The sequence below is a fragment of the Lepidothrix coronata genome, unplaced genomic scaffold (assembly GCF_001604755.1).
Source record: "Lepidothrix coronata isolate B3197 unplaced genomic scaffold, Lepidothrix_coronata-1.0 Scaffold76, whole genome shotgun sequence".
NCBI lineage: Eukaryota > Metazoa > Chordata > Aves > Passeriformes > Pipridae > Lepidothrix > Lepidothrix coronata.
Genome location: NW_016690256.1, coordinates 1,974,023 through 1,997,233, shown reverse-complemented (window position 1 = coordinate 1,997,233; position 23,211 = coordinate 1,974,023). Strand labels below are relative to the sequence as shown.

General features: G+C 37.6%; 1 protein-coding gene across 1 annotated transcript; it reads right to left on the bottom strand.

Moving 5' to 3' along the window:
• Positions 1–374: 374 nt before the first annotated feature.
• On the bottom strand, positions 375–17,762 carry RAB38 (RAB38, member RAS oncogene family). The gene is made up of 3 exons (XM_017819612.1): positions 17,524–17,762; positions 9,749–10,029; positions 375–604 (listed from the first exon to the last, which is right to left on the bottom strand). The coding sequence occupies exons 1-3, from the start codon at positions 17,726–17,728 to the stop codon at positions 452–454; spliced, it is 639 nt and encodes a 212-aa protein (XP_017675101.1). The 5' UTR covers positions 17,729–17,762; the 3' UTR covers positions 375–451.
• Positions 17,763–23,211: the final 5,449 nt, after the last annotated feature.

Here is a 23,211-nt window from a genome sequence, read left to right as displayed (position 1 = left end):
GTAATCATCATCTTATATGAAACAAGATCATTCAAGTTTGAAGGGTGACAAAGTGTAATAGTGATGTTTACCAGGTCAAGGTATTGAGAAGACAAGCTGGAAAACCAATGGACAACTAGCATATTGATGCAGTCACATCACAAATAAGAGCTTTCAGAAACCACATGGCGAAGAAATTAGTTTTGATATCACTGGTGGTGCTAATCAAATTGGGAAACACAGTCATCACCACGAGTCTTTTGTTGACCAATAGTCAAAGAGAATTTTGAATAGTTGCTATCAATGAACAGCTCATAATAAGTTTTAGCTGAAAAAAAATAAAGGAAAAATTTAAATGCATTTTTGAGAAAACAGCAATCTGCTTAGGGACAATCTGGGCAGCCGGGTATGTTCGATAAAGTATAAATTGTGAATCACAGTTGTTCAGCTTTTGTAATAGTCTGGAAGTCTCTTAGGATTTAAAGCAAGCTGAACAACTGACAATCTTGGAGGAATTCAAGTGTGGTTTTATAATATCTGGTTCAACAGACTGAACTGGATCACTCTCACTAGCAATTATGTGTTTCACCAAGCATCTGGAAGCTTCATTGATGTTTATATTTTCCTGCAAGTGAAAGAGAAAGAGAGGTTGATTAGTCAATATTAATTAAACCATGCTGTATATTTACTGTGCATAATTAAACTTTTCTGCAGCTAACATCAAAAGTTTACTTTCCTTCATAAACAGCTTTCAAAAATTGACTGTATTAAATAATGCTTACTGGAGTTTTGAAGTTAGTTATGTTTTATATCTATTATAATTCATATCTCCTTTTAATTGTACACAGAGTTGACTTTAAATTACCTCAATCTCTTGGTGATTGGATTACTTCAATAAATTAAAAAAACAAATGCCAGAGGGGTGTTGAAGACAGATGCCTGAAGTAAAGCTCCAGAGCATATATTCACTGCTTGAATAATAGTTACTCTGATTTTTGATTAATTACCTATAAGTAATTACAGCAATCAATAACACTTATTTTTTAAAGCCTTTTCCACATTTTCAAGAAGATTTCTGTATACAGTGCTCAAAATGAAACCTGTGGTGAACTAGATTCATTGAATAAACAATACAATCTCAAGTTACTCACAAAACAGTAAAACAAGCTCTGTATCATTTCGAGTCCTCCTTTATTTCCTTTTGAGGGTGACTTATCATCAATGCACTGCTTCAGAAGAAATATATCACCACCAGTTACATTTGTAGGAAAGAAATCCTCACTCTAAAGGTTTAGAATCAAAGCTAAAGCACACCTTCTCCTACATATGCATCAACAGCATTTAATTTCTAGCAACCCTCACTCTGTTTGTAGAAAAAGTAAAGCTGAAACAGCCCGATCAGTGAGACACAGCTCAGCACAGCACAGAAAATAAGCAATCATATTGTGACAGGATTTTTTTTATGACAGCCTCCAATATGTTTGGGATGAAAAGTCAGGTTTTCTGGCGTAAAAACCACACTTCTACTCTAAGAGCAATCTACTGCCAGTAATCTACTGGCATTGATTACTTACTTTCTATGACAGGAGATGGAAATTTCACTGTAGCTTCAGTCTTCTAGAAAATTGTATCACACCCCCACCCCCATACATACATATAGAAATGTATTTGAACACATATGTATATAATTGTGTAGAGGCACACACAACTCCTGCTCAATAAGTGTAAGGTTTGATTTGCAACCTCAGATTACCTAGGTTTTCAAGCTGAATCATTGAATCATTGAAGAATTTGGGTTGGAAGGTTCCTCTGGACGGCAATCTGGAGCCTGTTGAAGTGAGGCCATAATCTAGAGAAGGGGCATTTATGTGAAAATGAAAAGCTAAAGGAATGGATTATGTGAAGATGAGTTTGTCTAATCCCCTTGAAATCAATGGCAAAGCTTCACAAACTTCATTGACCATCCTTTTGCACCACAGTAGGGAGCTGAAATCTGTGGATCTAGCTGAAAATGTAAATTAGTGCCAAGATTTCACAGGTTTCTTGAACTACATAAGTGTACTTAAATATTTTATCTGTAAAGAATATCAGTTGGTTGTAAAACCCCAAATCTTTAGACTAGTTATGAATATAGTAATCCCTAGAAAGTAATATGGAGCTGGGAACCGGCTCTGTACTGAGATGTTAAAATGCTGCTGTATCACATGGCTCTCTTAGACCAGACAAGAAAATTCCTCAAGCATGCACCAAAAGCCTTTTTCAGATCACTGTGAAATTTTAATAGAAAAAAATAGACAATGAAAATATCTCTCAGTACCACTTAGAAAGCTGAAGCCAAAACAGGATTGCTAAATGAACAAAATGAGAAATGTAAAAATCTTTTTTTTGTATTGTGTTTGCCTTTATTAATGGATTGATAAGCATGTCATTTACCCATGTGCTGCTTCTGGCTTGGAATGGCACACACTTATTCAATAGTCTTAGGGACTATCTGAGATTCTGCCCAAATCAATTAATGTTCAGATGTATCAAAAGAAACCTTCTTTGTCAGAGACTATCATCTTACAGGCATTGGGAAAGGGGAAGGAACCAAGCCCACAAAAACATAAAATGGGTATAGATGGACATTCCTCAATTTTATGGCTAGCTCCAGCCTTCTCCTATGGTTCGGATGACAACTGATATATGGTACAGATGAGAAGTGACATGTTAAGTTACTAGCTGCAAGGAGCCTATGCTCATGCCAACAACTCCTACTGTCTCAGCTTTATTACTTGACTGCTTCCTTTCTGATGCCACTATTGCCTTTTGTTACAACCCTAATCCTATGGTGTCCTAGGTCTGCAGATCAGACATTACTGTATTCGGGTCTGACTAATGGAATATTAATTTCTACACCTCTCCTCCTATAGTGTGTTTTGCAAAAGAAAAATCAATATTCTGCTAGGCAGTGAAGCAGCTGAAAACAGTAGAAGGTGATCTGCTATCCAAACACAGACATCCAGAGACCTGGTGATTTTAGAGAGCATGAGGTGTTGAAAGGCAATCAAGGAGAGGAAAGAGAAAAAGGAGAAGGTGAAAATCCATTCAACAAATACCAAGAAACCAACAATCAGAGTAAGATTAGACAGAGGGGAATAATCACAGACACCCTACTAAAGGTATTGAAAGCCTCAATTACGCTTAAAAGATAAAATTATTTTTTAAAAAAGAAAGAAAATATAGGTGAGACAGCAGAGTAAAATGATGTCTTTCAGTGGGTCCTTATGTTGAAATGCCTTAACTGTCATCTCCCCTGTGGTTTTCATTCTACAAAAGAACACCACAGGAATTGTGATGATTGATGAAGTTCAGGCTTTTTTCTTTCTCCTCTCCTTCTCCTTCCTTCTTTCTCCTTCTCCTTCTCCTTCTCCTTCTCCTTCTCCTTCTCCTTCTCCTTCTCCTTCTCCTTCTCCTTCTCCTTCTCCTTCTCCTTCTCCTTCTCCTTCTCCTTGTCCCTCTCCCCTCCCCTCCCCTCTGTCCCCTCCCCTCCCCTCTGTCCCCTCCCCTCCCCTCCGCTCCCCTCCCCTCCAGGTTATACTGAGTGGCCTACTCTGTCTGCTACTGTGGAGCTACTTCTGAACAGCAAGATGCCCAGGAATTATCAAGCTCTTGACCTAGTATTAGATGCACCTGTAGTGCTTGTTATCCAGCCTCCTCTGATGTCACTTGTACCTTCACAGTTCTCCAAACACAGGGAAAGCTCTGTCTCCCTATATTACTTTAAAGGATGGTATTACTCAGCACTGCATGTTTGATGTGTTTACCTGCCCAGTATCCTTCTGTGATAGGGAAGTGCTGCTAAGGCCATTTATCAAATAGTGAGAAAAGTAGAGCCATGAACAGAGGAAACTACACAAAACCAGCACACAGAGTCTAGTTGGAAAGTGGGAGATGGCATAGTATGAAGTCTTCATATGGTAAGGTAGGAATGCAACACTTTTCTTTCCCAAGGCTCATGGGAGACGTTTTATTGCAAGACCAAAAATGAAGGATCTTGCCCATATTATGGGTGTCTTTCAGTCTTCTCTTCCTGTTTTTGTGTCTGCTTCTCACATTGACGTCACTATTTGACATGCTAGCTTTTATAAATCCCTTCCTGAGGGATTTTATAATCTCTGAGGGATTCACAATCTCCCCTTGCCCTGTCCCCTGAGGTGTTTTGCCAATTTCTATGTGCCTCAGCAAGCCCCAGCATCTGAAAGACACTATCACAGTCAGTGATGCAAGAGCTGAGTGTGAATCCAGCCCTAAGTGACTCACCCTGCACCAACCTGACAGTGTCTGCCAGAGCAAAGACCTGAACTCAGTTCCTGTGATGATGTCTGACTCTTGAGCTGGTCTTTCTCTTGACCTCAGCAAGAAGGAATGCAAAGTGAATATCAGCACATATTACTCTTTATTCTAAATAAAGAGTAAAATTACCAAACAAAAAAAGGAAAAGAAAATAACTGACCAATCTTGGAAAGCCAGAAAGGAACGCTGGAAGACACAAACAAAATTACAGTTTGCCTTGTAGATCGATCTCATGCAAATATATCTTTTCAAAGGGTAGTTTATGGAAAGGATAGCTGGGAAAGAGAGTTGCATTATTTAAAACCTATTTCTATGGGAAATAATTTTGTAGTCTTGCAAGCAACAATCAACTAAAGGGGAAATAAATACATTAACAAATGTGACTCAAAGCAGTACACAAGCTCAGCAAACTTCTTAGCATTCTGTATTGTCTTCCCCTTTATCTGCCATCTCTACTGCAGATGAAGAACTTCAACATTTAGGGCATTCCATTTTAATATATGAAATAAACCCCTGCAGATTAGACTGGCTTTTAGCTCTTTACAGAAGAAAAAAGGCAAGGCCTTTTCTAATTTCGTCTTTCTTTCAGATGAAATTTTTCTTTCTTTGTCATGTAGATATCTTAGATTTGGCTGACTGCTTGTTTCCTAGTATAAAGCTTCTCCCTTTTTACATTGGTAGTTTCTTCATCTGACTGAATCTGATGTTTCAGAGTCTTACCTTAAAAGTCAGGGTGAAGAACAACGTGTATGCAGGCATAGCTACCTAACCAGGGCACTTGGGGAGGTCTGAATCAGCACCACTTAGAGACATGATCTTAGACTACTAGTGGAGTTGGAAAAAAATTACTTCCCATGAGTAAACATTTACAAATTGTGAAATATTCAGGTATTAGATGGGAGCCTAGTGAGAAGCACATAGCTTCCACATTTTATTTCCATAATACAGTAAAATCTGGGAGTAGACTTTCAAGATGTTTTAACCTGCACTCCCCTGGAGCTAGTAGTCTGAGGGAACAGTTCCACACTCTCCCTTAGAAGAGCACTTGGGAAACCACTATGAACAGAGCCTTATTAAGGTGGTGTGCCATGTTGCTGTGGTTGTATTTCTAGGGAAAAACAACTGTACAAGTTAAAAGCTATTGAGATGCATGAACATGAACTGCTGTGACTGCCACTCTGAGAACAAGATAATTTCTGTGATTGAATTCTTATGCCTGGTTGAGTATTCTGCAACAAAATTATTTCAGTAAATTATCTTCTGATCTCAACAATTTTGTGATTCTATGAATTTCCAGTTTTGGGACAGCACTAAATAATGTATTTCATAAAAGTGATCCAGAGAGCTTCAGAACAGCTCTAATACCGATAGGATAATCTGAATCAACTCATTTTAGTTACAGGAAAGAAACTCTGCAGAGGATTCTGCACAGAGCAACTGAACCGAAAGCTTTTGCCTTAGGTGTCAGCTTCATTTTTTGCTTTATGGCAGAAGCTGAAATATTTTCTAAGACTCTGTGTGGTGATATTGGTTAGACTGTATTTTGAGTGAATTAAAAAACAATGTAGGAGCCACACATCCATAACTGGATCTGGCAGTCTCAAATGGGTTGCTTTGTTTTCAGTTACCAGATCAGTAAACTAGCTGTAGTGTGTCAGCCTAATTCAAATACATGTCCAAATCTTGTTTTTCTTTATGGAAATCAAAACTACTTATCTTGTTCCTCTGCAAGTCTACTGCATAGCTTGCTTTTTCCATCTTTCATAATAATTGTCCAGTCAGGAGAGCTGAAGAATTTGTGATTTAAACAAGGGTTAGTAGAGCTTGGTTTGTTCACAGAGCTCACTGGTAAGATGAGCAGAATTATTGTCCTTGCTTTGCGAAAGAAAAGGCTGGATCAGAGGAGAGAGTGACTTTCTGAAGATAATGCAGCAGATCAGTGGCAAAGAGGACTTCTGATTGCTAGTCCAGCATTTGGGCCCTATGGGGGCTTGGAACTAGATGATCTTTAAGGTCCCTTCCAACCCCAATCATTCTGATTCTGTGATGACACACTGTGGACTGTCTGTCAAACAAAAGCTGGAGAAAGGACATATTTCTGAAAGGATAAAGATTCTATAACTTCTTGCTAGTCCAAATAGGACGTCCAAATAAGCCAGAGACTCAGACTGCTCATCAGTCTCCAGACCATAATGCTCAGCAGACAAGGAACTTGGTATATAGTTTGGTAATGATCTGAAAAGCATAGCTACCATCCTTTCTGGGCAATTTGGATAAAACATGAGTGTCTTTTTGTCTAATTCTGTATTACTGACAGCAGAATTACAGCAGGGAAAAGAGGAAGTCAGGCATAATCACAGCACAGCCATTGCCAGTTGCAAGGTATTTCAAGTTATGTGTGAATTAGGTACTTTCAAGCACATTTAGTTTTGCCTGACTTGTCTGTTCTCTTGCACAAGTCCCATTTTCATTATAAAGTGATAATAAGCTTGCAATTGCTCCTTTTCTAATCCAAGTCAAAGCTCACCTCTTTGAACTAGGAATGGTGGTGAAAACAGTTTAAAGGTTTGGAAACATGAGTGGAGCTCTCAGCTGCTCTGGCCATGTGCTGGATAATTAAATGTGTGACAGGAAGGAGACATTTCCTTCCTTTAAAAGAATGAATGTTTCACAATACTTGTGGTCATGAAATTTATTAAAGAATTTAATATAAAGGGTTATTTTGTCACTATCTGGGGATGTGCCTTTCAGATTGCAATCAGTATAAGTGAAGTAAATATGAATGCATAAAAGAGATCAGGCTCACCATCAGAGATGTGGCAGTAGTGTAACTTGTGACTATACTGTGTGGTGTTGTTGCCCAATAAGGCCCTTCTTACATGGTAAACTATCCAAATTCTTCTATCTTTATAGGGAGCAGAAGATTGGAACAGGCTGAGTATTTCCTTCAGATTAATGTAAGAATCAAAACCGATACATGAGAATGCATGAGGTGGCTCAAATGTTTTATATTGGAGTTGTTAACTTGTGAAAAATAGCACTAGGGAATAAGAGAGTGATTTATTTTTCTTTTTTTTTTTTTTGGTGTAATATGGGAACGTTACAGACAAAAATTTAAACCATTGACAGCTTGAAATATGGTAGATACATAGGTAGCATGCTGCTTTCTGCAAGGCAACCAGAATGACATTATTTTTTATAAGGAATCACCTTTGTTTTTCCAAAATGTATAAATCATATTCAGTTTACTCTGAAGGCTATAACGTTTCCAAGTATGTCTCTGGAAAATCTCCAGAGATCTTATTATTCCAGGATACAACAAAGAGAGGATTATTACTTATCTGAACTGCTAAAACTGCTAGGTGCAGGATGATGACTTCTCTGTCCATGTTACTCCGCTTCCAAACAGTTTCTATTCTCTTTAGCAAACGTAGTTAGATATTTATTTTCCCAAGACCCAAGTTCAATTATTTAATATGCCCTAGGCTGAAAGAATACCAGGTATGNATAACATCCAGTATTTTAAAATAGCAGTAATAATAAGTTTTGTTTAGGAAAGAAAGTGTAGGTTTTAGTTTAGAACTTAGACCAAGTGGGGATATTATTCTGATCTAGATTAACCTAAATGATGTGATTCTACCATCTTTACTGAAATTACTCTTTGTGTAATTTTAAAGTCAGGAGACTCCAATTCTGAGTAGAAATCACGTGTGGGGATTGCAGAATAACAGATCCTAGCCTCTGGTCTATAGCAGCAGAGAAGAGTCTGATAAGTCATGTGTCCTCAACTCTCACTGCTCTCTTCACAGTGGACTTTGAAGACCAATCTTGTCATAACTGGCTTTTTTGCTATTCCTGTGTGATTGCACTGGCAATCTGAGGACTGCTTGGGTTTCTGAGTTAAATAAAGTAAGAAGAATCTAGATATTTCCCATGTTTAAAATCACTCCAAATCTTAATTCTATGTGGCTTAGAGAAACTTTGAAAACTTGTCCTCTACTGTGACTTTTTTAAAATTTATATATCCTTTATATGTCCTTTATACTTCCACAGTTCTGCCCCAGTCTGGCTCCATCATCATAGTAAAACCTCTCTGTGACCTTTGAAATTGTTTGTACATTCATTCTCTGTCATGACCTGCAATGACCCTTGGCACAATAAATGCTGTTGTCCTTTTTAAGAGGTGGACAAATGTTTGCTAGGGACTGATGTATGGAATTCATGGTACAAATTCCTTTCTTATAGGCTAAAGAGCAGTGACAAGCTTCATGACTTTGCAATCTTAACCCAGAGTTCATGCAATGCTTGAGGCAGGACAAGCCGTTATTCACCTGTTGTTACTTCTGCTGATTACAAGTGAAACATCTTTTAAATATTAATGCTTAAACGAGATGTCAAGACTAGAAAAGTAAAATACAAAAATACAAAAATACAAAAATACAAATATACACTCTAAAGATCCTTAAGTAACTTACATAAAGTGCATAAAAGAAATTAAAAAATCAAACGGAGCATTTTGACATTTAGTCTACCAACAATCTAGGTCAAACCAGAACCAAACTGCTTTCATTTTAAACATCCAAAAGTTCCAGCTTTCATAATAGGAGCACACAGTTTGTTAACTGTGTGCTCCTATTGAAACGGAAATATCCGTTGAATTGTTGTGTTCTAATCAATATTTCAAATGCCAGCTCTTCAAATCTTCCATGCACTGAGATTATTTGAGAAATCTCAAACTGATACACAGTACCACTGTACCTTGGGCCTTTATAATCTGAAAGTCCCAGTGCCCTTTGTGATTTTGATCTCAATTTTCCAGGCACTCAGGAAATCTGTACCAAGGCAAAGAATTGAACTTTAGAGTAGCTCATTCAGCACTTGAACGACTGGTATTTCCTTCCACTCCAGATATGTGATTTTTTTAAAAAGGCTTTTGAGAATGAAGGCTTATAGCAGTAAACATTGTACAAGCACTACAATAGACTGACTTTATTTCTGGAATCTAAGACAATAAAGCTATTGTCTCAAATCAGCATTTCTCAACTAAAGTGCTTATATAATTACTTAGAGATAATATTCAATGTTAAAAATTGTAAAAAACATCCTCATATCATTCATAGGACGTAGCTTTTATGCCTTCCCTAAGGTCATCTTTCTCCCCAGGCTATTACACAATAAGCTGTTGACTGGTTACATAGTTTACTGGTGGCATATCATATTAGAGTATCTATATTTCAGAATGTTGCACATAATTTGCTCTGCAACAAAACGCCTAAAAGAAATAGAAATGTAAAAATTTACAAGTTCAAGTACAAGTTTAATTAATTCCACCAAGAGAAGAGCTTTGCAAGGTGTGCATTTAGATCGAATGAACTATTTCAGGAAACCGATTTCTCTGTACTTAGAAATATTTAAAAAGAAATGGAAACATTACCTTGGCCGATGTTTCAAACCAGCCCACGAACCCATTCTCTTTGCAGAACTGATCCATCTTGATGCCGTTGTTCATAAGAACATCTATTCCCTGGTCGCATTTGTTTGCTAATAGGACTGTTGGCACAGGTTTGCCATTTGGAAGAACCAACTTAGAGTCCAAATCCTCTTTCCATTTTGTCACTGCTTCAAACGTTGCAGGTCTTGTAACATCAAAGACAATAAATGCCCCCATGGCCTCTCTGTAATATACCCTGGTCATGTTTCCAAATCTTTCCTGTCCTGTGATGAAGAAATTAGGAGGGAGAAAATTTTAAAAATTAGTTCTTCCAAGTTAGATCAGTATTTCACATAGCAAGTTTTCTAAGAGAAGATTAGTGAAGGCAGGACTTCATTTTATAAGTCTCTGGGAAACTACTCTTTGTCTAAATAATAGCAAGTACTATGCTAGACTAATTTGCGTGAAAATGCAGGAGAGTATTCCATGAAAAAGGAATTTTCAGGCAAACATCCAAGGAAATTTACTAACTTTATGACAAGCTTGAACTCCAGTGTTAGGTCTTATTAGGCTGCCAGATTTCTTGGTCTGTGGACAGTACCAAGGGTCTTGGTGTACATCATAGGACTTTAAACAAGAGTCATAAAAAATCTAGGTACCAGATCAGAAACTCCTTGAAACTATGGTATTTTGTGTGAAATATCTAATACAACTGAACTGATCATGCATAAAGGGGATCCTAGTGCAAGTTATAATAACCAGCAGCAACCAGGCATTAGAGTCCTTACAAATTTAGTGTTATGAGTAAACTAAAACACAGAGGTGAGGAAGGTGAATTTAAAACCTTATAAACATGGAAAGTGTTCTAAGAAATAGTACAGCAGTAGCAATATGAAGAACTGTATTGCTCCAGTGAAAAGCTCTGGGAAGAGAAAAAATCTGAAGTTTTATGGTTTTATTTGCTGAATTCAAAGTGTTTTCTGGGAAGTTATTTACAGTATTTTTGTGAGCTAACAATATATTATCATATACAAACACGGACATTTGTAAATATCTGTAATTTTATATCATTAACAGTATGAAAATTAACACACTTGACATCAGGATGTGGTATGTTGATCAGCTGTGGGTTTGTTAATATATCTGCTGTTTTCATGAGAGCTTTGAAAAAATAAATTGCACAGATTTTTTCTTGAAAATAAAAAATAGAATTTCCACTAATGTCTACTGCTGAGCTGTGATCCAAAAAAAAGAATTATAAACTCCTGAAATGTTTCACAATGATAGCAGTCTTTAAGAAAGGCAACTCTTGCATATGCCTCCATTGCTGGAGAAAAGTGCTACGAAAATAGAAACATTTAATGGAAACCTGTTTCTAACCTTATTTTCTCAATGTGAGTAATTTTGAGTAGGATAGGAAGACAAGAAGTCTGACCTTACGAAGCTTACCTGTGAAGATTTTATCTGATGGAAATCATGCTGTCAAATGTAAGGTTGGGCTGAGAAGGGGAAAAGTGCCGATTGCTGGGTTTCTAGTCCATGGAGTTTCATTTAATGGAAATAGCATTGAACCCACTTATAGGGTCAACACCATCAGTTTGTGATGTTTATCTTTGGTTTTAAGAACTGTGGCAGCAAGGAGAAAGTAATTCACATGATACAGAAACCAAAGAGGAAGTCTGTCTTCTCTAAATTCATGTTAGATTTTTTTTTACCTTAAACCTACACTGCATCCCATTGATAAAGCAAGATAGAAGTAGATTATTTTTGGGAAGTAAGAGGTCATATTAAAAATTTCTTATGGCTAGGTCTTGTTAAAATGTCTTATGATTCCTATCAATGGGCTAACCAGATGAATGGCTAAGTCATGTGCTATTCAATAATCTCCTTGTTGAGCAATTTTTTTTTCTCATCTGCAAGAAGGTGCCTTCAAACAAAAGTCAAAGTCTGATTAGAAACTTAGAAGTGAGGCAAGCAGCAACATATGCAATTAATTTTTTGAGGGATATTTTATTTCAGTGACAGTTTGTACTTCTCATGCAAAGTTCTTGAGATGCTTGCACTGTAGATAATATTAGAGCAGCTAAACTTGGGCCTCACACATATTTATTGGGACACAGATCTCTAGAATAGGTGTCATAGAACATGAACTGCATTATTCATTTGCAGCATAAAATCATTCAGCATGAACAAAGTTACTAGAGGAACAAAAGGCTCTTGTGATCTTTTACCCAGTATTGGCCTAAATAGTTCTGACAAATTGTAAGACACTGATCTCTCCTCTTGCTTCCAGCTTCTTTTGCAGATACACAGGATTTTTGCTGCATAGAAAAGCCACCATGTTCGTGAAATCAGCTTTATGCAGGAGGACAGGGATCACCAATATTCATCATCAATCACTTCAAAAAAAGAATGAGGATGCTGGCTGGATAAATTTCCTAAACTCTTTTTGAAGTGGTCTTTTTCCTGATCAGGTACAATTAATACTTGACAGAAAGACATTAGGCAACTTTGAATGGGATAGAGGTGGTTTATTAGAAGGAGTTTCATTTTTATTCCATTTGCATAATCACTTTTATTTAACTAACATTGTAGAAAAATGATCTCTAGTATTTGCATTGTGCTTGGAGAGCTAAATAATGTGTCTAAGGATACAGAAGGACTCTTTCTTCCATACATTCTCCCTTATGTGAACAAAATCCTATATTAATAGATAAGATTCCTAAAACTTTTTCATTTATCAGAATTACTTACAAAAATAGACACCATTTGATGTATTAAAGATATCAGAATCTGGCCTTGAGTTTTCAGCAACACAATGGCAGTAATTAGGCTAGAAAATAGATTAACCATTAGGTATTCAGTGGTATCTTGCAGACAGCCTTGAAAATGAGAATCTGCTTTATTGTAAGAGGGACTGGGGGAGATGGGTTTTGCTTTTGACTTGAAGGGTCAGAAACTTGTGAAATGTTTGTTTGATCTGGCCCGTTGTACTTTACTGCATCCCTTGCAAGGCCACTGTCATCTGGCATCCAACCCCACAAGTCCAACGGCCTTTGGCCATTGAGATGGTGCTCTGTGTTGGGATTTATCAGTCCTAATTTAAAATCAAAAAAATTAGCTGGGAGTATCTAAGATTAGGGTCCCTTTGTGGTCATGAAGTGAGATGAGATGTCTAATTTTTAAACAGATGAATCCTACCCCACTTTGAAGGGAACCGAATGAGACCAAGGTGACAAAACAACAAGATTTCTATTAAAGGGAAGAACTTCCTGTCTGAAGGTCAGTTGGTCTGCGCATTTATTCTAATCTCAGAAGCATCTCTGCAGCAGGGAAAGGTTGACTGCTTAAAGCAATCAATAGCTGAATTTTCATAGTTTATAAAAATGCACCCCACATAAATTTGTACAGAAATCTACAGTTTTCACTAACCACCATCATCTCTGATAAAGTTATAAAAACTAATGTTAAAGCACTAAAATTCAGATAATTTCCACTATCTTGCCCACAGCATCTGAAATATAGCGTAAGTTAAAAGTTGATTAAAACTGCCTAATGCCAAGTTTTACAATGGGTTTTACTTCTTTCCACTGTCCCTCATCCTGAGAAACACTTTTGGGAACCACCATGCTTTACCGAGAGCCTCTAGCTAAAACTGAGAAGCTGGAAATTGTGGAGAAGATTTAAACACTTTTTACCTTTCACTTCAGAGCACTTTCAGAATATTCATACTTGAATTCAAATCATCGTCTTTATGGATTGAAACTCAAGCAAGTCCTGAGGTGATGTTCACCACCCCAGAATGTGGAAAAGCAGGCAGTTGGCAGGATCTGGCCCATGGATCCCACTAAAAATCTATAATGAAATAAAACCCTCACAGCAAGGGATTTATTTATGTTTGCAGAACAGCAATTTCAAGGTAACTTAGCCTTGAAATCACCATGACTATCTTATTTATGCATATGTACTGCAATGCTTAGCAGCCACTAAAAACCTGAAATGCTGAGGATGTGTTGTGCCTGGCATTAGTGAACAGTGCTTACTACTTCTGCAGCATAACAATCTTAAAAATTTTACAACTGCAGAGACACTTGTCTATATCTGTGCAAAGACTGCTGTTTCCAAAGGTCAAAATGGCAAGGAAAGGAAGCAAAGCTGTTCTTTCCCCACTGGTATTGTCTCCAAAGCATTGGTCCAAATCCTTATGAGATGAGAACCAGCCTTCTAAAATCAAATCAACATATTTTTGGCAGCAATGAGTAATCCAGCCCACACATACACAGCAGGACTGATAACATGGATATTGAGACGGCTGTGGAAAAGGAGCAGGGAAGGCTCTGATGTGCTGCTCTTCTCCCCACTGTACTCAGAGATGCTCCCTGCAGTTAATCTGCACCTAAAGCTGGTCCTCAGAGAAATCTCCAGGCTGTGTGGGCACGAAACACAGACAGTAGCATGGAGAGCAGCCTTACTGATACATCCAGATTTGCTGTCTGCAATAGCTGTTTTCTTCAGCAGTGTGACAGCCTGATCTGCAGACCTGCATCCACAGCAGACTTGTGCAAAGTCCTATTTAGTTTCTTTTAAAGCTTTCCTTATAACAATGTTACAAATTTAGAGGATACTCACACAGAGGCAGCAGAAAAGATAAGGAAACAAAGACAGAAATTGACTGAGGACCAAGATTTAAAGTTGTATGACAAAGCAGTAGAGGTGATGGCACTCTTCAACAGAACACCAAAACTGTTCATTCGGGACATTCAATGAAATAAAATGGAATTGTTGTGGGGAAATTAAAGACAAAGAGAATTTTATCATGTATATCTCCTCTCACTGAGTCACTTCAAATTTTGGCACTTTACTGAATCAGATATAAATTAATAGAATTTAATGACAGTGTCTTGTTACAGACATCATGACATCATGACATCATAACATCATAAACCATGAAGTTTAGTCCAATTATTCCTGCCTAACACCCATAGCTTAAGGAATATATTATGTTAAAACCCCTGTCTTAATGTAACAATATGTGATGCAAAGCCTACCTTATCCCTGAATTAATTTTTCTAATGCTTAGTTGTCCTTGTTGTTCAGCATTTCTCTCTTATCTAAATAAATGCAGTTTCAGCATTTAACTATTAGATCTTATTATAGTTTTGTTTACCAAATTAAAAATACAAAAAAATATATTACAGATACATGAAATACATTTAATTATGAAATTAAATGGCACCAGATGGATGAACCAAATTTGCTTTTTCTTCTTGTGTATGATAAGGGTAAACCAGGGTAAACTGCTTGGTCCTACCACGGTTGGAATAAGTCACTCCTCCAATGAAGTCAGTATGTATATAAATCCTACTAATAATGTATATAAGCTTAACACTGCTTTTACTCAAAACACTTTTGAGAAAATTATTTCTAGATTGTTAAACAATTTACTACCCACTGATCTGCAGTGTGAAATGCAAGGAAGAGTACACATAGGCTTGGTACTAAGTTCACTGGTTGTATAATGGAGGGGGAAAGAAGATATAAGAGCTAAAATGGTACCTGATATCTCTATATACATACATATATAAATACATATTTATATAAAAATACTGATTTGAAATATTATTGATATATTTGCAGCATTTGCTTCAGTCCAAGGTGTCCTGAATGCTAAGCCAACATCTTTCAGCTTGGTCAGAGGCCCAAAATTTATTTCTTTATGCCCAAAGCTAAACATGACCTAATAACAGAGATTCTACCAAAAGATAGAGGATGTTCTGGGACCACAGATTTTATTTTCCTTGCACTTGTCATTGAATATTTATTTGTGTTTTGCAAATGGTGATACATGACTAGCCACAGCCGGGAACAAAACACTTCCATTCTGTTCATATTTCCAACCAGTTTTACTTCTCTTTCATTTTAAAACCACTTTTTTTCTCATCAGCCAGATGCCTTATTTGTGATAACTTCTATGCCTCCACCACAATGATCTGACTTCAGTGTATTGCTTACAGAACTTACTTGCTATGTACAGCCAGCAACAGCTAAAGCTCTGTACATGAAAGTCATTAAAACTGAGACAGTAACTCTTTTTATTACTGATCACTGTCTTGACCTTCACAGCGATGCTTTGAATTGGGCAATTCATATGAAATTTAGTACGATGCTGTAATTCTCTCTGTCATGTGTGATAACTCAGAAAGCATGCTAGTCATTCAGTACTACAACTAGGTGTAATTGCTTCTGCAGCCTGACTGAAAGCTACATCATATGATCCGCCAGCACATGATTAGTAGTGTAATAAATCTCTGAAACAAGGCATGCAAAATACATTCTTTAAGTCCCTCATGCATTCAGAATTTATTGTTAAATGCTTTTTCTCATGCAGAAAAGTTTTGCTGGCAGTGTATGTGTTTGTTGTTATAATCAGTCACAAGTGAGCAATAAAAATGTTTTCCCCATTATTCCAACTTTTAATAAAGAAAACTGAGCATATATGTATTTAACATCATAAAACCCCAAGATTATAATGATGTGTACAAAAGCTGAGTTTATACATGTTTTGCATAAAGCAGTGTTGTTGCATAAGTTTTAGTACCTTGGTGCCAAATTCAGAGCTCAGACATGAGACAGCTAAGTGCAGAAGAAAGGCACGCCCTCCTCTGATAAGAATGTCAAGAATTTTCTCATTTCACCAGTTTTACTCAGTACTGTTCCAGACCAGATCACTGAACCCACAACTCAGGCCACAAGCTGGCACAGCTGCCTAACAGCAGTCCACCTTTATTTCTTACTTAATGAAATTAACTTCTTAATTTAATCGAGTTTTTAAATGCCCTCCTTTACCCTGTAATCTACTGTGTTATAGCTCTGCTTGGATTCCTATATTCACTGAATGAAAAATGATTACTTACAGCATGTGAAATATACTATTAAGATAAACTTATTTTGTGGACTGAAACAAAAATTGTTAATTTCCAGGAAGGGGCTGGTGAAAAAAAAGTTGTGGGTTTAATTTGAAGCCAAATATAAAGGCTCTGAAGCACTGACAGCAACAATGTCAGATTAAGTGTGTTTTAATTATGTAAGCATGCGGGCACAGCTGGACTTCTTTACTTTTTTTCTCCTTGCACAGGGTAAACTATGTTTTTTTTCTTGATGTTGGAATAAGGATAATTAAACATGATAATTATATTTTTAACAACGAAGATTATTGCCAAATAGAAACACTTCTCTTTTCAAAGCACATTAAGAGTTATTTTCACTGGGCTGAAGGGAGGGAAGGTAAGAGGCAGAGGAAGGACAGGAAGGAGGAAAGTATTTTGATAAAGTAACTCAGTGATACCTTTTCTTTATTTTTTAAAATATAAAAATCCTTTAAATCTTTTTACTGAATCCCTCATCTATTCCACTTGTTACTCTCTCTCCTGTCACAGAGTTCTATTAGTCTAAGGAGACAAATCTGAACGTCGGCAGCTGCAGGGAAATAACTGAGGCACTTGGAGAAAGGTGCCTTGTCCCTGCATTTGTCCAAGGGCTTGGGACAAAAATCAGACATCACAGATTCCACTCTGACACCCCTTGTTTGGAGTCTGCTGGCTTTAGAGAAACTTCAAAATGTCAATCTGCCCTTAAACTTTTCTGTCCTCAATCTGCTCTCCCTCACTTCATAGCCACTAGTGGTTTCCAAATTTTAGACTAGTACAAATGAATTTGGGTCTATATTTTGTATTGGTTTTGGATGGTTTATGGGGCAAAAGGTTCTCCTCTGTACTCACCCGCAATATCCCAGAGCTGGAGCCGTACCACAGTTTCAGCATCCCAGTTCAGCACCTTCAAAGCAAAGTCCACCCCAATGGTGGCCCGGTAGTGGGGGGAGAAGTTCTGGTGGACATAACGTTTGATGATGCTGGTTTTGCCCACTCCCAGGTCCCCGATCACCAGCAGCTTGTAGAGGTGCTCCTTCTGGTTGTGCTTCTGCATCTTTCCTGTGGCTGCGGCTGCTCCCTGCAAACTGATTGCATGCTCTGCCCGAGGAATCCTGCCAGCCTGAGGGGAAGAGAGGGAGTGAGGAACTGGGGAGGGAAGGAAGGAGAGCAAGGTAGGTGGAGGCTCTCTCCCTTTCTATGAAAACAGGATCACCAAGTCCAGCAGGCAGCCCTTCTGGGAGATGAAGTAAGGACAGACTGGGGAAAGGAAGTCTCCCAGAAAGTTTGTGCATATATGTGTAAAGGTCAGCACGAGGTGTGTCTGGGATTAGTCTGGCTGCTAAAGACTTTGCAGGAAAATTCATGCAACAGTCCTGTTCTCTGTTTCGATCCTTGCTGGAAGGACAGTATTTCTCTTGTGCACTAGTTTTACACACGTTTTTTAAGTCACTGCCTTGTGGATAATTTATCACCCTATGCTTGTTTCCAGACGTCTTTAAGATGCCAGTCACTGCAAAACAAAACAGAAATCTCCCTTCAGAAGTTTCGTCTTGCCATCAAAGTGCAAAAATTAAACCAGTGTGTCTTTAACTTTAGATGTGATTTGGTTCTAATTCCACATAAATCAGTGTGAATGCAGTTACACCACTAGAAGTGGTGGTTATAGCAATATACAGCATCTTTACTTGTTTCCATACTAGGAGGGCTGTATGAATTTAATTATAGCAGATACATATTTCTTAATTTCATTACCATAATTGTGATTGCCTGTTTATACCTATAAGCATGATCCAATCTGAATGTAGCACATAGCCACACAGCTTATGTTTTTGGTTTTTTTTTCATACAACTGGACTCTAAAATGCAAAAAATCCAGGTTTATCCCATGACTCCGATAATCAGAAGTTATGAAAGCGTAACAGCATTAGAGCATATGAATGCCAGAGTCTCAACAGTCTTCTGTTTTCCAAAACAAGTGATCTCAAACTTGCAAACAGTTGAACTCATTTGAGTAAATCATTCCACTGACATGATTGTCCCTGTATTTTAAATGAAGAACACAGTGAATTCTACCTAGGCAGCCTAGTGGAGACCCCTACCCACCGCCTAGAATGTTTGATTCTTTTAACAGCTTTGATAGCAGAACACCCAGAATTTTAATATTGTGTGCAACTCATCAATGAATGATTTTTACATTTATTGATGATCTTGATAACATGAAAAAACATTTTACATTTACTGAAATATTGTTTGACGGAGTACTTATCCAAATGTGCACTAAAATGGCATTAAAATTTTGTCATCTATCCAAGAGCTGGATTTTAGTAGAAAAAGAATTCAGAACACTCATATTATGCAATCTTTTATAATCAGTCCTTAAACTCAAACTTTAACATTTGTATATATGTATATATATGTACAAACACACAAAATGGAAATAGGTGCTTTGAGGAGAAAAATGTCTTATTTTCTTGAAACATTTTATTTTTAATACGAAGATTTTTTTCTCAATAAGATAAATTGTCTTTCCAAAAACAAGCTGTCATTTTTATCCTGTTTGGAGAGACAATTTTAAAGGGCTTAGCCTTTTTTTTTTATGGACATCATAAAAGACTACAATTTGAGAAGCAAATCAGTTTGATCAGTTAGTATCTTTGCATGATTCAAGCTTATTATTGTTACTACTGGTAGCATATGGTCCATGAATTCTTGCCTTCACAGCACCACTGTTTCCTGAGAGGATGCAACACTCAAGCACTGCTAAGAGTTCACCATTCCCCTCTAAAGTTGAAGCTTTTCCATTTTAGTGCTTAAACAAAGAACAAGCTGAGAGGGTTTAGCAATTTAGGAAATTATGAAATTGGTGTTTTGGATAAGGTCTAAATTACATCTGATCTTTTATCCTTTTTTGATGATGCCTAATGCTCAGAGAACAGTGTGGGGAAGGTCACTGAAAGTGGGTATTAGGTAACTGGGGGTCTTAGGCTATTAGTAAGTGTAGTTAGAGATTGGCCTACACCCAGAAGCATGAGGCTTTACCTCTCTTCCAAAGTTTTTGTTAGCATTAGCTATAATAGCTCTGGATAATCGTGTTACTTGTTTAAGTCTCCAATTCTTCTTTGAGCATGGCTAAATTCTTGGCCCCAGCAGCATCCTGGTACAATGAGCTCCTCATAGGCTTAATCAAGGTCACCCTGGGTTGGCAGTAGAGCTACCAGTGAGATGTTCAGTGAGGTGTTCAGAGCAGGGGAGGATGTAGGAGAGTTCATTGCAGTTAGAGGGATGATTTGCTGAGCTATAGTATGGACTGAAACATCCTGCTGAGTGAAAGCTGTACCCAGATCTCCTAACTCCACAGTAAGCTGGCTTTTATAGACACTGTCTGCTGAAATGCTCCTAAAGTGGGAGGAGGCTCTCAGCCCTACCTTGCTCCACCTTTTTGGAGCTATGTGTCTGTACTGGTTTGCCTTCTCTGTCATCTGAAGGCACCGGAGTAGGGAGGTGTGGATGTATTACTGCAGCACCGTCATGGGACAAGGCACATAATTTGGGCTAGTTATGACTTACGTGATCACCGCAAGACTTGTTTGGCGATGTCAGCTGATCCCTTCATGGACACAACCAGGTTACTGCAACCCAATGATCTCCTGCATGCAGAGGTGTTTTAGCTGAGACCATACTTAAGAATAGTTAAGATAAACCATAAAAGCTTGCACTTGTCATTCACAGGTAAGTAGTTAGCAGGGCTCAGCTGATTCCAAGCAACTTGTTAGGCTGGGAGAACCAGATGTTGTCTCCAAGCCCTTATTCTACTGCTTCAGGTCCTTCAGCTATATCTAGGCAATAAGAGCATGTAAGCATGGCACCAATTTGTTTGATATTTTTATGTTTATGTTTCGCTTGTCTATATTTTTTCTGCTAGGCATTCATTTTAAACTTTATTAAATAATTGTAAAAAATAATTGAAATTCCACGTGACATTATGTATATCTATGTTGTTTTATTTTTGTATTTCCTGCTTATCCACTATACTATTTGCCACAATAGTGTCATCTAATGCTCTGCTATCTCCATTTTAATGCCTATACTAATATTAATAGACACTATTAACATTCTATTTTAATTGGCAGGAATTGATACAAACTCTACACATCTCAATTGTAAATAATAACATTAAAAACATTACATCAAATTAAGGCATTAAAGACTCTGCTGGCCTCTGTATAAAAGTGAAACTCATTTTACAGTGATAATTGTCAAGAATTCCTCACTATTTCTCTGAGATAAGTGATAAAATTGAAGATGTAATTACATTGGCGGGAATCCAGGACAGAATAACTGCATCCTGGATTTTATCACTCCTCTTTGTGTGGCATATACCACAGAAAAGAATGTCAACCCTGAACACCAGAGTTGTTATCAACATACCTTTAAAAAATGACAGTGTTGTCTGAGATATTGAAACTACAAGGCAATAGTTTTTGTCAAAGGAAACACATTCAGATATATGTACTCAAAAGATTGCCATCTAATTACCTAAGGTTTTCTCATCACAGCTATTGTTGTTATACCTGGTAGCTTTGCATGTTTTCAAGGGATTGGCCTACACCATCATATTGATCTTACTTAATATGATATAAATGACACCATAATCCAGAGACATGCTAATACACACCTCTGTGTGTATGCATATATATATACGTAAAAACCAATATGATAGATTGGAAGATTATTTTATGTCCTACTTTAAAAAAAATACAAAACATTGACATTCTACACAGAGGTTTTTGCCAGACTTCTGTATTAATCTTGGGGTATGGAATAAATACTAAATTGTTAGCTACCCAGAAGACTGCTAATCTTTTATTAATATATTTTCTTCCTCATTTCAGTCATAGCATATTCAATGACTTCATTATGGGAATGGTCAATCATGACAAGAATAATCTCTCACAGAGAAAGAGGTTGTTTCAACAAAATGATATGTTTTCCTCAATTTTATTTTTAGACCAGAACAATTAATTTGGATTTTCTCTTCTTCCATTCCAGTGATTTTTGTGATTAAGACATTCAGTTAAAAATTACTATTGACTCCTCAAGCATATCCATCATGGAATGGTTATTGACTTAGCAAACATAGCTAGAGCTCTCCTTTGATTAAATTATGAGCTTCTTAACTTATAATTAACTCAGCAGAAAATACACTTTATCAGGAAAAATCTCTCAAAGAATATCTAAACAAATGTTTATGCAACCAGTAGAAGTACCAGGCAGCTTTTATAGTCAGAGGGCATATTACTATTCTAAAATTATTTATAACTCCTGCACTCAATTATTCTCACTCTTTAAAGTTCAGTCTACACCCTGGGAGAATTCGCTCTATCAATAACATAACAATATGGATTTAATGTGATGTTCAAGTGTTATCTCTTGGGAATTATGCTGCAACTGTCCTATAAAACAAAGTCTGGATGGCAGGAATAGCCCATGGCAGTGTCCACTTTGTCTCAGGAACTACACTTCTTGAAAACCTCTAAAACCTTACACTTACAGCCCATATCATAGAATCATAGAATTGTTTGGGTTGGAAGGGTACCTTGAAGATCATCTAGTTCCAACCCACCTGCCCTGGGCAGGGACACCTTCCACTAGACTGGGTTGCTTAGAGCCCCATCAAACCTTGCCTTGAACAGTTCCAGGGATGGGGCATCCACAGCTTCCCTGGGCGACCTGTTCCAGTGCCTCACCACCCCCACAGTAAAGAATACTTCCTAATATCTAATCTAAACCTGCTCTCTTTCAGTTTGAATCTGTTCCCCCTTGTCCTGTCAGCTACGTGCTCTTGCTAGTAGTCTTGCCCCATCTTTCCTGTAAGTTCCCTTCAGGTACTGGAAGGCCACAATTTTGTGATCCTGAATCCTTCTCTTTTCTGGGCTGAACAATCCCAGTTCTCTCAGCCTTTCCTCATAGGAGAGGTACTACATCTCTCTGATCAGCTTGGTGGCCCTCCTCTGGACTCAGTCCAACAGTCCACTCTGTCAGGACATAATGGTGTTATGGTGTTAAACACTGTCAAAGAAGGAAGTTTCCATAAAATAAGTCACTACACAGGAACTTAAGTGTAGATGGCAACAACAGGAAGATATCAGCCCTCGTAAGGCAGATCTGGGTAACCTATCTGGACAAAAAGTTCTCACTGTGCCAAACTGTGAGACAGGGAGCTGTTAATTCCAGGCCTCAAAGGAGGTGAAGGTTTGGAATTAACACAGTGGACAAAACTTTACTGTACAGGTCATGGGAAAGAAAATAACTGTTTATATTCATGCCAGCCCAAGTTGTGGCATATACACCCTGTGGATACCTGGGACTTGGCCTGTATAAAAGTGGTACCTCCAGAAGAACACTCTGGTACCCACACCACTGAGAAGACAAGAAAAAGAGGGCCAATGGGATGGCATTGGAATCCACGTGGTGGTGATATCTTTATCTTTTTATTTAATCTGTGTCTCTCTCACTGTCTTTCATACCCACCTCTCT

Excerpts from the sequence above, each read along its gene's own strand:
- RAB38 (XM_017819612.1), bottom strand. The coding sequence starts at position 17,728 with ATGCAGAAGCACAACCAGAAGGAGCACCTCTACAAGCTGCTGGTGATC. Across the intron at positions 10,030-17,523 it reads CCAGCTCTGGGATATTGCGG|GACAGGAAAGATTTGGAAAC; the intron begins GTGAGTACAGAG and ends TCTTCATCACAG. Across the intron at positions 605-9,748 it reads GGTTTGAAACATCGGCCAAG|GAAAATATAAACATCAATGA; the intron begins GTAATGTTTCCA and ends TTTCACTTGCAG.